At 32.1% G+C, this 14,953-nt stretch overlaps 1 protein-coding gene across 1 annotated transcript; it reads left to right on the top strand.

Moving 5' to 3' along the window:
• The first annotated feature begins 12,186 nt into the window (after window positions 1-12,186).
• LOC149419122 (uncharacterized) lies at window positions 12,187-13,409 on the top strand. The gene is made up of 2 exons (XM_089637931.1): window positions 12,187-12,812; window positions 13,351-13,409. The coding sequence occupies exons 1-2, from the start codon at window positions 12,191-12,193 to the stop codon at window positions 13,407-13,409; spliced, it is 681 nt and encodes a 226-aa protein (XP_089494057.1). The 5' UTR covers window positions 12,187-12,190.
• Window positions 13,410-14,953: the final 1,544 nt, after the last annotated feature.

The raw sequence follows: 14,953 nt of genomic DNA, 5'->3' as shown, positions 1-14,953 counted from the left end.
GAAATAACACGGCAAAATGGTGGCTTGTGATATGAAAACTTATGAAAATAGATGTGAAAAAGAGAATAAACCCAATTGTCGTATTACATTCCATATGTAAGCATTATTTTAAGTATATTCACATGCGCTAGGTTATACCGAGTGGCTATGTGTGATAGAAAATCATGTTTTTTGTTTTTAATTGAAAAAAAATCATCGGAAGGCAAAATGATGTCCAAATTTTTACTCAAAATACTCTTAGGAATCGCTGGTAAAAACTGTGTGTATATAATTTCATTTATTTTTTTAGTATTTTTACTTTTCTTTCTTAAAGATTTCAATATTTTATTATTAATAGGAACATAGCGGTTGTGACAACCCTCCAACATTGGTCGAATGTAGCGATTCCCAAGTGTGCGCATCGTTGTTACTGGGAAGTAAATTATGAACACTTATAAAAGTGTCTTAACTAAATACGTAAACAAAATATTCGACTCTGAAAATAGAAGAATTTTTTTTTGCCGAATTTGGACTTCGCAAATTTGTTCATAATGTGGCGAGTAATTTGCGCTCACATGTTAAAATGTCTATTCATTCAAAAGCAGATTTTACTTTTAAGAACTAAATGGTGATATTAAAATGCGAGATGCCTATATACTGTCAGATTGATTTATTGACGAATCACAGTCAGCTTTACCCCCTTCGTTCTTCAACAGTTGATTTTACCCCTCACCTTTAATTTCTAGTCTATTTATTCATATGTCTGTGGTTATAACCATATTCGTACCAAGAAATTAATCATTCTGACATAAGCAATATATTTTCCTTACGCGTAATTGTTTGACATTTTCGAAATCGAAGCTAATGTTATACATTTATATATTTATATAAATGATTTATTTTTTGTTTTTACCCTATAGACTCAAAACTACCGAACCGATTTTGCTGAAATTTTCAAAGTTTGTTCTTATTAGTGTCAGGAGTGGTTTGAGTAGTAGAAGTCGGAGACGCCCGAGAAAGACTTGAAGCATTATCTCTGCACCAGAATGACAATAATATTAATATTTTATTTTTGATATGTGTAATTATTTTTGATTCTGTGATTGCGTAGCATTCACTTTGGTAAGTTAATCGGTAATTGTTCACGGGCAACAAATAGTTTATAATGTACTGCCACATGATTTAAGTGGAAGCTACAAGCCAAAATATGTATATTCTTGGTATACCTTATATTGTAAGTAATAGGCATTAAAATCGCTTGACAAACGGAGTCTAGAAACGTTCGATTTCAAGCACACAAATGGTTTTTATTCATTTTGTAAATAATTTTATAAGAAAGCATAAAATTTAATAAAATGAAACTGTTACAGATAATCTTAGTTATAATACTGTATTTTTTTTAAGTTGTTTCCAGTACGCGTTCATACATTTCCACAGAAAAAAATTTTTTTAGTAGTTTACATTTATATTTTTTATTGAGTAATTTATTTTTTATTTGTATTTTACTCAAGCGAAACGATAGGAAAACCTTCAATTTATCTAAATCATATTTTTTGGTATTCATAATATACACCATTTTTTATAAAGATTAATCAAAATAGTGATTTAGCATTAAGCTTCGCCTTAAGAGTGACTCGTCAGAATTCAAAACTAAACTTAAACCTTACTTTTCAGACAGTTATTTCCATATTTAGAAATCTTCATAGTCCACTTCCATATTGTAAATAACTAAATATGTAAAAGTGTAAATAACTAAGAATTTGCAAGCTTTTTAAGGTCATTTAGAGTCAGTCCTAAAGAGTCCTAAATTCTCCAGTTCTTAAAATAAATATCAAGTCTACTTTTTCGACAAATCTACTAATAAATGTGATATGTAGTAATGGAAGGAAAATTAGCAAATATAAAATCAATGCTCAATGCTTTTACTATAGTGTACTTTGCGTTAAAAGTCGAAAACTTTGTGAAAAGTGTGTGTATCTGAAGTGACCTGCCAGGTAAGTATGCTTTTTTGTATCTGTTTGCAAATAATAAATAAGATGAAGCCCATGAGCTAGTAATAAATTGTACAGAACCCTTGAAGCGATGTTTCGTAAAGACGGCGCTAAATAAATTATTCAAATATATTATAACAATTTTTTACGAAGCAAATAATAACCACAACACTACTTAGTTTAATCCCAATTCAAATGAAAAAGGACTATATTCGTAACTTCCTTGATAACTCAAACAAAATAACATTAGTTTTATATCCTTTAATGGAATTCTACTAAGAATTAACTGTTTCAAAATACAAATTTTTTATTTTGAATTTTACTTTTAACAAGATCAAAATCTCTGGATCAGTATTGTAACGAGTGGCAACAAATAATAATAAAAAAATATGATAAAATAATTAAAAATATATTTTTTTATTTTTTCCGTCACTTTTTCTATTTACCAACAAGACAGCATTCATCATAATATATAAAAACAATCTGCAGATCTCAATAAAATTACCGATGCTTACCAGTTTTTAAAACTTATGAAACACGGCACAGAAAAATTACATCAAACTTATCAATGAATGACTGAATGCAAATCAGAGCTTAAGAATTATATAAACGCACACGTCGACTATACAATTTAGAATGACCGAACCGAGCGAAGGAAAAAACTTTTAAAACAAGACGTGTTGTTTCAGTTCTATGAAGCAACTGGCCCATGTGGGTATAATAACAGAACTTTAATAGGACTTTCACAAAACTTAGAAATTAATGAATTGATGAAATTCTCCGAAACAACCCGTCTTAAAGTCAGCCAACGTTCGAATGTATTTCAAATTCCTATTTGTTTAAAAAAAATATTTATGAAAATCTTGATAACACACAAATATTGCGTCATTGATTGGCCTATCATTTATCAGTTACTTATCAGTTTTATAATGCGTATTATTTTATCGTAATATGAAATTTATATTCTTTTTTTCACACTTTAGTTCCAATCTTAAAAATGACACTTAATTGCAACATAAAATGAGTTCAATGAACAGATTTCTAGCAGGAATAATTGATTCAGACAACCGAAATTACGGCCGCTGTTCCCAACTTTTTAATCTTTATCTAAGTTCAAATCTTTGTTTTTGCTCAGCCAAGCGATTTTTAAGCATTTTGTAGGGAACGTTCGATTTGCGTTGTTCCCAATCATTTTATCTTTGAAAACTTAAGTAGCCCCACACACTACCGCACATTACCATAGACAATAAAATGACATCAAATTAAAAACTTTCTATGTTAAATTAGTATGAAAGAGTTAATTACTGTAGCTTCTTTTAAATACCGTTATTCATAAACTGGTATTTCATATTTTTTAAACTAACGTATATAATATATTAAAAAATAAAGTCACAACTTGAACGTGATGCCACAATCGGGACTTCCCATTTGATTTGGCAGATCGACGTAAGTTTTTTCTCCGTGCGACAGCAAAACAAACCCAAACAAACCTTAAAATGGAGATCAAAGCAAAGCGTGCGAAGAATAACATTAAATTGATAGAATAGAAAGGTTTTCAGATCTGACATGAGGTAAGGGCAAAATATTTCGCACATTCATCGCAAAAATGAGACTCGCGTAAATAAAATTAATTTCTCCTCAATTAGGTTCAAAATATACAAAAAACACGTTTTCGTCATACGAAAACGGTCAAAAAATTCTTTGTCATTTAATTCATTTGTAGTTATTTTCTATATGTACTTTTTCTATGTTACATTGTCTTTGCCCTTCACATACATGTACTCTCCATTCACTGTCATCTACGTTTCTTATTCGTGCCAATATTATGGTTTTAATGGACATATTGTCCGTAAATTAATAAATAGTTCGATGTAATTGACATCCACACCCTGTCGCCGCCTGTATAACCCGATGTTTTCATCAATTACTTCGGCCCATTCCGCAATATCTAGTATATCTAAAATGTCTAAAACTTCTCTATCCATTTTAAAACGATAATGACAAATGCAACACAAAAAACTGAAAGGAGCGCGACTGTCGATTGTCAGAGTGACATTTGATCATTGATTCGCGGTATTTTTTCACTCTGTCGACACTTTTTGTAACTAGCTTTTCCTTACATATTGCTTAAATAGCTAATCCAGCTGTCCGGCTGGCTTAGACTGAGCGGCTTGCTTAAGCAATTATTGTGTGTTGGAATTACGTAGTGCAGTGGCGATTCGCTTAGAATTTGATTATTAGGATTGGGAACAGCGGCCGTTAGTATTCTTGATTATTATGGACAAGTGTTCTGTAAGTTTTTTTAATAAATATATTCCCCCTTACTAATAAATGTGTTTAAAATGTTGCCCAACTAATAAACAACCGTTTTCGATGGAATGTTACATGGTTGTTTATCAGATGTGTAAGATTTAAAACACGTTTATTGGTTAGACCCGCTTAAATAATATGTTTTAGATTGTTAATTATTGGCTGCGTTCTGTCGATGATATGGGTACCTCGGAGTAAGTAATAAGTTAAGTTTTTCACTGTTCTGACCTTACGCGCCGCGTAATATTTACACCACGTTTTTAGTAAGGCTTTACATAAATTTAAAGCCCATTTTTAATCAAATTCAAAAAAAATTCGGTGAAAAGAAACAATTCTTCAACCATTATATTTATTATGATAAAGCCTGTGTTAGACCACGCTATAAGCGCGCTATATTTTCGTGGCTTGGTCTATTTCAGCGTATCGCTCGCCATACATTCCCATTGGTGGTTATGGCGAGCGATATGCTGAAGTTGACCAAGCCATGATGCGTATAGCGTACGGTGTCGCCTATCTAAAGGTGATAACAAATTGAATCGAATATAGATTATTAGTAGAATGAATTGATAAAAACCGTAAGGAATTTTGAAAATAGAAACGCATCAACACAATTACAAATATCATTATATCCATTTGTTACAAAAAAAGATAATAAAAAAATATTATTTATTATAACCAACTATAATATCTTTATCGCAATGAAGGACGGGTTTTTTCATGGAATTTGAACAATTTATCAAATGTCAAAGTTAATATTAAGTTCTGTAAAAGTCTTACTCAAGGCCAGCTATTATCCAAGTACTGTGCAAAAACTGGCTAGTGATGAAATAAAAACAGAACTCGAATAGAACTATTGCAGAATCTCAATTTTAAATTGAATTGAATTGTTCATATTCTGTGAAACAACATGTCCTTACGAGACGTTAATGGTTGTTTATCAGTTGTGTAAAATTGTTGAGTTTCGTATAAATTTTTTTCATGACTTGTTGGAATACTAAATAACAGACTAAATAAAGATTAGAAATCAAATAAATTGTTTATCATCCGTGTTTTCTAGGGTTCTTTCTCCACCATGATGAAGGCAAGTGTTATAATCCCAGCCTTTGCTATAAATCTAAGTAATTAAAGTCAACCTTTATTTCTTTCTACATCTAAATATTACTGTTAATCTTAGCCGGTGCCCCAAAAGTAAGCTATAATGGCAAACATTCATTTCTTCGGCACTTTTAAAAGGAACCATATTATTTTGGGAAACCAATCGATGATACAATATTCAAATTAGTCACATGACCCTTTTTTGCATCTTAGGGATTAAAGTCCACAAAGCTCTCACGGTCCCAGAGACTTGGAATACTATATAAACAGGAACAAGCTGTTCCCCTATGTTCACAATTAACATCACTTGTGCTGCTTGCACGCTGCACCTCTACGCATTATTGTCATTGTCATTTAATTAATGTACTTATCATTTAATTAAGTAAATAAGTGTACTTCTATCTAAATAAAGTAATTCAACTAAATCTATAAAGTTGTTATTGTGTGGAATCCATATATTCACCTCAAGATACTTACACACTGGAACTTGTATCACTCCAAGATACTTACACACTTACACCTGCAGATCTTATATACACATCCTCAGTGTCCAGATCTCCAAATTATACATCAACCACGAAGAGAACTTCTCGACAACCGCTCGCCGTACAGAGTTAAGTTTTATTTACTGCGCCTCAACCGAGGGTCGTAGCAAATTGGTGTCAGAAGTGGGATTGCAAAGACATTCCCAAAGGATCTTTTGTGACGACGGAAGACTCCTACCTCATCACTTCACCGGAACACCCACCACAAGTCTGGCAGATACTCTCCTCGGAGAAACCCTTTTCGGAAGGCAGGGACGGCTCTCCCTGAAATCAAGCTGACTGATCGCGCGACGTGACCCTGGAGAAGAGAAGAAAACGGCAACAACGTAGATCGTGGAGACAACATCTACGGTGAACTTCAGTTCTTCAAGCAGCCAAGAATCCAATCCTGTCAACTCTAAACCACGAGCATCGAGACCTTCACTTCTACAAGCAGTATGAACTGGCGACTCGTCCTTCTACTGTAAGTCCATAAAAAATTTTGTCCTGTAGAAATTTTTACACTGTATTTTCCCAATTTCTTTATTGACAATTAATGCATTTCTTCTCGCTTATACACCGTGAACCGTGTATTAGTGAAACTCTTATATTTCTTTTTCTTTCTTCAACGCGTAATAATAAATTTCGTAAAATAACTAAAATTTAATAAAAACCTCTTAAATTAATTCGCGTTAAATTCAGTTAATTTCTTTAATAATAATAAATACTTCTCAAAATGAACGATAAACCTACTTCGTCCTCTCAGGAATCCCAGGAAATGACTTTACCATTACCTCTTTTATATTTATCAAATCTTACGATGGAAACAGAGATAAACTCTGTGCCTTCTTAACTAATTGCGACCGGGCTGTAGTACTAGCTCAGCCTAATCAACAGAATACGCTCCTTTCATATATATTAACTTCATTAGAAGGCCAAGCAGAAGTCATCTGTGCCAATCACGTTCTCAATAATTGGTCAGAATTAAAAGATCTACTAAAAAGATCATTCAGTGAGCGCAAACACTACGCACACCTATTATTGGAATTGCAAAATTGCAAACAATTTCATAATGAGAACGTATCTCAATATATTTTACGGATAGAAAATTGCATAAAAAACCTCTTAGTCTCAATTAATCAAAATAATAATAATCCCGCAGAAATGTTAGGCAGAACAGCCAGCATCCAAGAACTCGGTATGCAAACATTTATGTATGGAACTAACCCTTCCATAGCTACAATATTGAGATCGCGCAATCCGAAAGACCTCAATGAAGCATTTACAATATCACTAGGAAGAGAGAATAAATAAATTACTGAATTCCTCTAAAACTAATAACATTAATAATAAATCATGTACGATTTGCGGTAAATCGGGACATAACAATTTCAATTGTTATAAAAATAAAAATCAAAGCAATAACTCGAACTTTAATACACGTAAAGTTATGTTCGTAAAAAATAATAATAATAATTTTAATAAATCTTATAACCCAAATTCGGGATCAAGTTATAATAATAACTATAATAAAAATTTTAGTCCAAATTCGGGACAAAATTATAATAATAAAATGTGCAGGTACTGTAAAAAACCTGGTCACATAATAGAGGAGTGCAGAGTATTAAAACATAAAAATGAAAATCCAAATTCTAACAACTCTGCAACTCTTAATTCGTCTTCCCTACCAAGGAAAAATGATTCAAAGGTAAATCATTTAAACTCCAGATCTGCAGTAGAATCTCGAGCCGATCTACTGTAAGTCGCGAGCTAGGCTCAAGAGTATTCAAACGTTCCATGTTAACATCTAATAAAAATTATATAAATTATTCGCCATCTCATTCAGATACGTTGCGTCATGTGGTTCTTCAAATACCTACAAATGGTATTATTTTTAAAAGACATTTTTTTGTCGACACAGGAGCAGCCGTATCCCTCATCAAGACTCACTGTCTTGGCGAAGGTACTTCCGTAAATTCGGGCAAAATTATAGAGATTAATGGCATAAGTAGATCGAAAAAATCGATTGAATCTATTGGAATCGTTCAAATTAAATTAAGTTTCGGCAATGAAACTATTATTCATGATCTTCACGCGGTGGATAGTGACTTTTTAAACCTTGGTTATGATGGAATTTTAGGGAACGACTTTTTCGAAAACAAAAATGCGAAAATTGATTATAAAAATAACGTAATACGTATTAACGATTACTCTTTAAAGTTACATATTTCTGATCCTAATGAGCATTTCACTCCTATATTTACCTTATCCCCTAGATCAGAAACTCTTATTAAAATCGATATTTTAAACCCTGAAATTAAAGAAGGGATTATCGACGTAAAAATACCTATTGAAGGTGTATATTTAGCAAATGCTATAACTAAAGTAGATGCGAATAATAAATCGTATTGTACTATTTTGAATTCAACAGACGAATATGTTGACATTAATATCATGAAAATTTACTTAAAACCTATCCCAGAAAATGTTTATCATTTTAATCAAAATTCTAATAATGATGGTAAAAAACGTAAAAAATTAATTCGTGATCAAATTTGTATAGATCATTTAAATTCGGAAGAAATTAATTCCTTATTAGATATTTGCGACAATTATAATTCTATATTTTATCTCGAAGGCGACAAACTTACAGCAACCGATGCTATTAAACATCGAATTATAACAAATACTCAAAGTCCAATACATTCGAAAAATTATAGATACCCTGAAGTACATAAAGAAGAAGTAAATAAACAAATAGATAAAATGTTAGAAGATGGTATTATTCAACCTAGTGTTTCACCATGGTCAGCTCCTATATGGGTTGTACCAAAGAAAAATGACTCCTCAGGAAAACCTAAATGGAGAATAGTCGTAGACTATAGGAAACCCAAAGACGTGTCTGTCGGAGACGCCTTTCCATTACCTCACATTGTAGATATCTTAGATCAATTAGGTCATTGTAGATACTTCACAACACTAGATCTTGTTAGCGGATTTCATCAAATTCCTATGCACGAAGATGATATTCCAAAAACTGCTTTTTCTACTCCCAATGGTCATTTTGAATATACACGTATGCCTTTCGGTCTTAAGACTGCCCCAGCAACGTTTCAACGGTTAATGAATAACGCATTAATCGGCTAACAAGGATTATATTGTTTCGTCTATTTAGATGACATTGTCATATACGCAAATTCTATAGAAGATCACTCTAAAAAACTCACAGCTATATTTCAAAGACTTGCCGATAATAATCTGAAGATTCAACCAGATAAGTGTCATTTCACGCGAAAAGAAGTAACTTATTTAGGTCATTTAATTTCAAACGACGGTGTTACTCCTAACTCCGATAAAATCAAGGCAGTCTCTGAATTTCCTATTCCCAGGAATCCTAAAGAAATTTAATCATTCTTAGGTCTAGCTGGTTATTACCGAAGATTTATTGAAAACTTCAGTAAAATTACGAAACCCTTAACTTGTCTTCTAAAGAAAGATATTAAATTTGACTGGAAAAACGAACAGCAAAATGCTTTCGATACATTGAAAGAAAAATTAACTTCTTATCCTATATTACAATATCCAGATTTCACTAGAGATTTCGTTTTAACTACTGACGCCTCAAATTATGCAATAGGTAAAATTTTGAGCCAAGGAAAAGTTGGAGAAGATTTACCAATATCTTATGCGTCCAGAACTTTAAATAAAGCAGAAGGTAATTATAGTACCTCTGAAAAAGAACTTTTAGCCATTGTTTGGGCTGTAGGACATTTCTGTCCTTACCTTTACGGAAGAAAATTTAAAATTTACACTGATCATAGACCATTAAAATGGTTAATGAATGTTACCAATCCCAGTAGCAAATTGTTACGCTGGCGATTAAAACTCGAAGAATACGAATACGAAATAGAATACAAACCAGGCAGAATAAATTCTAATGCCGATTGTTTGTCTCGTATTCCAATAAACATTGTAACAGAAGATGAAAATTCACCTTCTCAAGATTGATCTTTTAAACGAACCATGTCTCAACGAAATAAATGTCGATGATTTAGAAACTTATTTTTAATTTACCTACAAATAATTTAGAAATAGATGATACTCTATCACCAATACCTTTAGAAAATAATATAAATAATGAAACTTACGAAAATTACGTGAAATTTTATTCTAATAAAAATGAACCAACTATTTTTAGTTTTAATGAACATGATTCATTCTTTATAAATAATATGTCAAAATATATGGCGTACCCAACTCCTATCGATCTAGATGATCAAAACCCTTTCTGTGCTGAAATATTATCCAATTGTTCAGACACTGACGAACTTTTAGAAATACCAAAAAATGTATTTGGTATTCATGAATCAAAATCAACAGATAATAAGAAAACTTACTTTCATTGCTTTACCAAAACTCATTACTTCGACAAAGCAACTCCTAAAGATATTTTCCTAACACTTAAAAATTTAAGATCTAAACTTATTGAAAACGTGTAACTGAAATTACGTTACCGAACTTCCAAAACTCATTTGATTCCATTCCTTTTATAAAAATAAAGGAAATTATTCAATATCTTTTTAGGAACTTAAAGATTAAAATCAATATTAATCACAATAAAATCATTAATCCTTCAACTTCGCAAATTCCCGTAATATTAAAAGAATGTCACGATAGCCCTATGGCCGGACATCCAGGTTTCTTCAGAACCTACAGTCGGATCAAAGAAAGATACCGATGGGAAAAAATGAAAGATGATATAGAAAATTATGTGAAAAATTGTATCCACTGTCAGAAAAATAAAACTGACAGAAGAGCATATAAAGCTCCAATGGAAATCACTACCACTTCCACGGAAGCTTTTGAAAGAATTGCGGTCGACATAGTCGGACCACTTAATGAAACTGTCAATAATAATAAATAAATCGTCACATTTCAAGACGATCTTACAAAGTTTTCTCAAGCTTATGCAGTTAACTCTACAGAAACAGAAACTGTAGCTGATTGCCTCGTTAATTTTTTTTCTCACTATGGAATACCTAAGTCAATCCTCACAGATCAAGGTGTTCAATTTACTAGTAATTTAATGAAACATCTTACCAACCTATTTAAAATAAAACATTTGAAAACTACCGTTTATCACCCACAAACAAATGGAGCACTAGAACGCTCTCATTCTACCTTAAAGGATTATCTTACTCACTATATAGATAGCGACCAAACAAATTGGGACGACTATATCCCTCTAGCTATGTTTTCATATAACACAAGTACTCACTGTACAACTAAATTCACTCCTTACGAACTTGTCTTTGGACATAAACCTATTTTACCAAGCTCTTTAGAAAACCCAGATTGAAACCCAACTTACGAAAGTTATCTTAACCAATTAAAGTATAAATTCGCCATTACCAGATCACTTGCCCGTGAAAGAATCGGACATGCCAAACAGACATCCAAAAAATATTACGATAGAAATGTATTGAATAATATTTATAAAATTAACGACTTAATATTAATAAAAAATACTAATAAACCCAAATCATTACGCAAGAAACTTATTCCTAATCGGAAAGGACCGTACAAGATTGTACAGGTTCATAATAATCATAATGTTACCATATGAATGGAAAATAATTCATTAAAAAGATTCCATGTTAACAGAACTAAGCCATATCGCGCTTTCTCTCCTGTTCCAGGTCCTTCAAGACTATTTTAATTCTTTCCCAATACGTCCAACCAATAACCACTGGAAATGGACTCTTCTTCGATCAAATTGGAAAATTAAAAGTTTATAATGATGATTGGAAAGTTATTACCTACTTAAATATTAGTACCTTCCCTAGACAAATACGAATTTTAGAAGATAATTATGCCTTAACTAAAAGCACATGTTCCAAATATTTATCATACGTACCTAACGACAGTTGCAAAGATCTTTTAAAACCTGTTTTTAATACTATTAAAAAATGTAAAACTAAATATGAATCAATTACACACCTCATTTCCAACCAACGCACAAAACGCGGTTTAGTAGATGGTGTTGGAAAAATAATTAAAGCTGTATTCGGAACCCTCGACTCCGAAGATGCGCAATATTATGACGATGCGATTGAACGCGTCATGTCAGATGACAACCATATTTATAATCTGATGAAAGAACAATTACAAGTCACTAAATCGACTCTCATAAATTTCAATTCTACCCTTACTAAACTTAACTATGACGAATATACTATGAATAAAAATATTATAAAAATAAATAACAATTTTAAGGAAGACCACGATAAAATGAATATGCAAGAAATTAAAAATATACTTATCTCGCAAACAAGCTCTTTATTCGAAACAACCGAATACTTTTATGAACAAATTGATTCCTTAATCAATGCTATTTTATTTTCTAAACAAGGAATTTTACATCCAGACATAATTACTCCTCAACAACTTTACTTCGAACTAAACTCTAATATTAAACATTTACCAAGCGGAAAAGAATTCCCCTTAAGTTTAAAACTCGAAAATATTCATTCTTTAATCGATATATCAGATTTAATTGCTTATTATATTGATGATAAACTCATCTTCATAACAAAAATACCTTTAGTAACTTCGCAGGAATACAACCTATTTCATGTAGTTCCTCTACCTGTTCCAAATATTGATATCCCTAATACCTTCTCCTTAATTATTCCTAACCATAAATATTTAGCAATCACAAAGGACAAATCTTTTTATGTGTACCTTGATAATTTTAAGAATAATTGTAAAACTAATCTAATTACCAATGAAAATTTTGTATGTAAGGATCTAGATGTGCTATCCACTCTCTCCGATCCAATATGCGAGACAATTTTACTGTCTGCTTATATTAATGAAATACCTAATGAATGTTTTAGTAGGATCATCAAAGGCAACATAATCTTATGGCAGCCTATAAAAAATAATAAATGGATTTTTACTTATTCTCATCCTTCTAAAATAACTATCTATAATATTTTTGATATCAAACTATTCCATATTGGAATATTAACTTTAAATTCAAGTTGTAGAGCCTATGCAGGTCTCACACAATTAATTGCAAAAAGTAATCTCATCACAGAATATGTTAACCCTATTCCAACTTTAAACATTGTCCACTACAATTGCTGTAATATGAAAAAATATAATGAAACCTTAAATGAACTTGAACCGATAAATTTAATTAACTTGCAACACGATGACATTAATTTGGCATCTCATAAAATCGACCAATTCAATGACGATCTTAAATCATATAATTCAAAGCCACTCATCATTAAACATTCAACAAAATTTCAAATTGTTATCTATACGTTATCTGCTATGCTAACTATTTTTATTGTTTACAAACTTTTGAAATGTTGTAAATTCTTTAGAATAATTAATTCTTACTTTTTAAATAATGACGACGATAATAAATGTTGTGTCAGGATATATAATCAATGTAACAATCCTAGACGATCCACTACAAGGATCCAACCAAGTATGACATTCAGAAATTTAACAAATCTGGAAAACGAAGATTTACCTCTTCAAGATCTATCTTCAAGTGAAAATAATTTGAAGTATAATTACAGCAACTAAACTTAAAAAACCGTTGCTTTCATTTTAAGGGGGGAGATATGTTATAATCCCAGCCTATGCTATAAATCTAAGTAATTAAAGTCAACCTTTATTTCTTTCTACATCTTAATATTACTGTTAATCTTAGCCGGTGCCCCAAAAGTAAGCTATAATGGCAAAAATTCATTTCTTCGGCACTTTTAAAAGGAACCATATTATTTTGGGAAACCAATCGATGATGCAATATTCAAATTAGTCACATGACCCTTTTTTGGATCTTAGGGATTAAAGTCCACAAAGCTCTCACGGTCCCAGAGACCCGGAATACTATATAAACAGGAACAAGCTGTTCCCCTACGTTCACAATTAACATCACTTGTGCTGCTTGCACGCTGCACCTCTACGCATTATTGTCATTGTCATTTAATTAATGTACTTATCATTTAATTAAGTAAATAAGTGTACTTCTATCTAAATAAAGTAATTGAACTAAATCTATAAAGTTGTTATTGTGTGGAATCCATATATTCACCTCAAGATACTTACACACTGGAACTTGTATCACTCCAAGATACTTACACACTTACACCTGCAGATCTTATATACACATCCTCAGTGTCCAGATCTCCAAATTATACATCAAACACGAAGAGAACTTTTCGACAACCGCTCGCCGTACAGAGTTAAGTTTTATTTACTGCGCCTCAACCGAGGGTCGTAGCACAAGCATGTCTGGGTAATAAAAATGATATAAGAGAGTTGAATATACAATAATAATATAGATATTATGCTTATGGGGTTGAGATGGTACGTAATTAGAGTTTTATGGTGAATGGGAGTACGTTGACGGACACGATACCAGCAGTAGTATAAAGTACAATCCCATGATTTAAGTGCCCATCACACGAACAGTTAAGGAATGATGACCGTCGTTATAGTGCTTTATTGTGCTTCATCATTTGATGTAAAAATCTTTGCACTGGATTCTTTGGTCATAATAACTACCATGGCCACATAATATTATAACCGAGTAAATATTCTACAAACCAGAGTGGTAAAAACTTGGTTGCTTGAAAAGGTTCTAGCTTGAAATGGTTCGCTACATTTGGTGACTTAGGAGGGGTTAGTGAGAAATTTGTCCATTTCTTGGAGGCGGATGAGTCTGCGCACCAGCTGCCTCCAGATGAGGGATACCGTTTGACCTATGCAGCTGAACTCTCCCGACTCATCGCCTTGCATCGCAGTGGGAGGGATGAATTAATTCGTCACTCCTGGTCACACTGACCCCCAGATTCCTACTCGCCCCTCATACATTTTGCCTCCTCAAAACTTCCTCTCATTCCATCCCTTAAAAAGACTCTTCACACAGCATGCCCAAATATGACATAGGTCTTGAAAGAAGTTATTTTCCCCAGGGTCTCCTGTGGGGACTTAATGTAATTAAAAAAACCGTGTTAGTGTCCAAATTTG

Source organism: Hesperophylax consimilis, chromosome 12, assembly GCF_061612785.1.
Source record: "Hesperophylax consimilis isolate HC1 chromosome 12, BYU_Hcon_1.0, whole genome shotgun sequence".
Lineage (NCBI taxonomy): Eukaryota > Metazoa > Arthropoda > Insecta > Trichoptera > Limnephilidae > Hesperophylax > Hesperophylax consimilis.
Note: the sequence above shows the minus strand (reverse complement) of the source record. Positions and strands in the feature narration are given on the sequence as shown.